At 41.1% G+C, this 1,982-nt stretch overlaps 1 protein-coding gene across 1 annotated transcript; it reads right to left on the bottom strand.

Annotated features, from left to right (window-relative positions):
• Positions 1–680: 680 nt before the first annotated feature.
• Positions 681–1,657, bottom strand: LOC138888023 (uncharacterized). Its single transcript, XM_070169818.1, has 2 exons — positions 1,118–1,657; positions 681–731 (listed from the first exon to the last, which is right to left on the bottom strand). The coding sequence occupies exons 1-2, from the start codon at positions 1,655–1,657 to the stop codon at positions 681–683; spliced, it is 591 nt and encodes a 196-aa protein (XP_070025919.1).
• Between the last annotated feature and the right edge of the window lie 325 nt (positions 1,658–1,982).

Below are 1,982 nucleotides of genomic sequence, written 5' to 3'. Positions count from 1 at the left end.
CACCAAATTTGTTTCTTCACATCTAGCCAACGCTTTGTCCAAATTTGCAAGACAATCATCAAAAGAATCTCCAACGACCGAGAAGTCATCCATGAAAAATTCAAGGTAGTCCTCCACTATGTCCGTGAAGATAGCCATCATACACCTTTGAAAAGTCGTCGGTGTATTGCACAAACCAAATGGCATCCGCTTGAAAGAAAAAGTACCATAGGGACATGTAAAGGTTTTTTTCTCTTGATCTTCCAGAGCAATAAGAATTTGGTTGTAGCCCAAATACCCATCAATAAAACAATAGAAAGAACGGCCGGCCAATCTATCGAGCATTTGATCTAAGAAAGGAGGTGGAAAGTGATCCTTCCTTGTGACTTTGTTGAGATTGATATAGTCCATACACACTCTCTAACCGGTCACAGTTCTTGTAGGAATCAACTCATTCTTGTCATTGGTGACCACCATCATGTCCCCCTTCTTTGGGACACATTAAACTAGAGAAGTCCATGAACTATCGAAGATGGGGTAGACAACCCCGGCATCCAACTATTTGATAATCTCCTTTTTGAAACTTCTTGCATAGCCCCATTAAGCCTCTTTCCATGTTCAATAGATGGTTTGGCTCCATCCTCCAATTTCATCTTATGCATGCAAAAGGCGGGGCTTATCCCCCGAATATCTTCCAAGGTCTATCCAATAGCCTTCTTCCTCTTTTGTAGCATCGCCAAAGTAGAATCTACCTGCACGTTAGTCAAAAAAGAGGAAAGAATAACCGGTAAAGTAGAACAAGGGTCAAAAACTCATACCAAAGATGTGGAGGAAATGGCTTCAACTCCAAGGTAGGAGGCTCTTCAATAGAAGGCTTTGTAGGAGGAGTTGTCATATTTTCAAGATCGAAGGATAAATTTCAGGGTCCATAGTTGTACGACCCCATTCCTTGCAAAGAGCTCACACATTCCATGAAGCCATCCATATCATCATCATCAAAGTTGAGCAAGACGGCCTCCAATATATCACCAACATTGATTGTAGCATTGTTTCATCAACAATAACATTGGTCACCAAGTCCACAAAAGATCACACCTCATTGCTATTTGGTTGCCAAATGGACTTACACATGGAATACCACTTTTTCATCACGAATCCGGAAGGTAAGTTCTCCGGCTTCAACATCACAAAGAGCCTTCCTTGTGGCAAGGAAAGGTTTCCCAAGAATAATCGGCACCTCATAATCAACTTCACAATCTAGAATGACAAAATCCATCAGAAGAATGAATTTATCAACATGAACCAAGACATTTTCAATCACTCCCAAGGGTCTCTTCATAGTACGATCGGCCATTTGCAATATCATAGAGGTGGGTTTTGGTTGCCCAATTACCAATGTCTTGAAAATCGAATGGGGCATCAAATTGACACTTTTCCCAAGATCACAAAGAGATTTATAAAACTCGGCACTTCCAATTGTATGAGGAATCATGAAAGCATCGGAATCCTCTAACTTAGGAGCCATTGAATGCACAATTGCACTCACTTGATGAGTGACCTTGATAGTTTCAAAATTCATTGACCACTTCTTTGTCACAAGATCCTTCATAAACATTGCACAATTGGGCATTTGTTCCAAACCTTCAACTAATGGCACATTGATTGAGAGACTCTTCATCATTTGAATGAGCTTCTTGAATTGATTCTCACCATTTTTCTTGGCAAGTCTTTGAGGGTATGTAGGTAGAGGCTTAGGCAATGGTTCCTTAGCCTTTTGCACTACTGGCTCCGATATGTCAATAACGGGTTTTCCTAGACGGGTTCACCCCCTTTTGAGCCTCTTATGCACTATCATCAATATCAATACAAATTTAATTATTAGGTTGCACCATATTGTTCGGGATTTTCTCTTCTTGCACCACTTGATCATCATCAACAGGTTGCCTTTGACTTGAGGTGGGTGCATTCCCACCTCTTCCACTTCTTGTGGTAACGGCCATGGC

This window comes from Nicotiana sylvestris, chromosome 3, assembly GCF_000393655.2.
Source record: "Nicotiana sylvestris chromosome 3, ASM39365v2, whole genome shotgun sequence".
In the NCBI taxonomy this organism is placed as follows: domain Eukaryota; kingdom Viridiplantae; phylum Streptophyta; class Magnoliopsida; order Solanales; family Solanaceae; genus Nicotiana; species Nicotiana sylvestris.
Note: the sequence above shows the minus strand (reverse complement) of the source record. Positions and strands in the feature narration are given on the sequence as shown.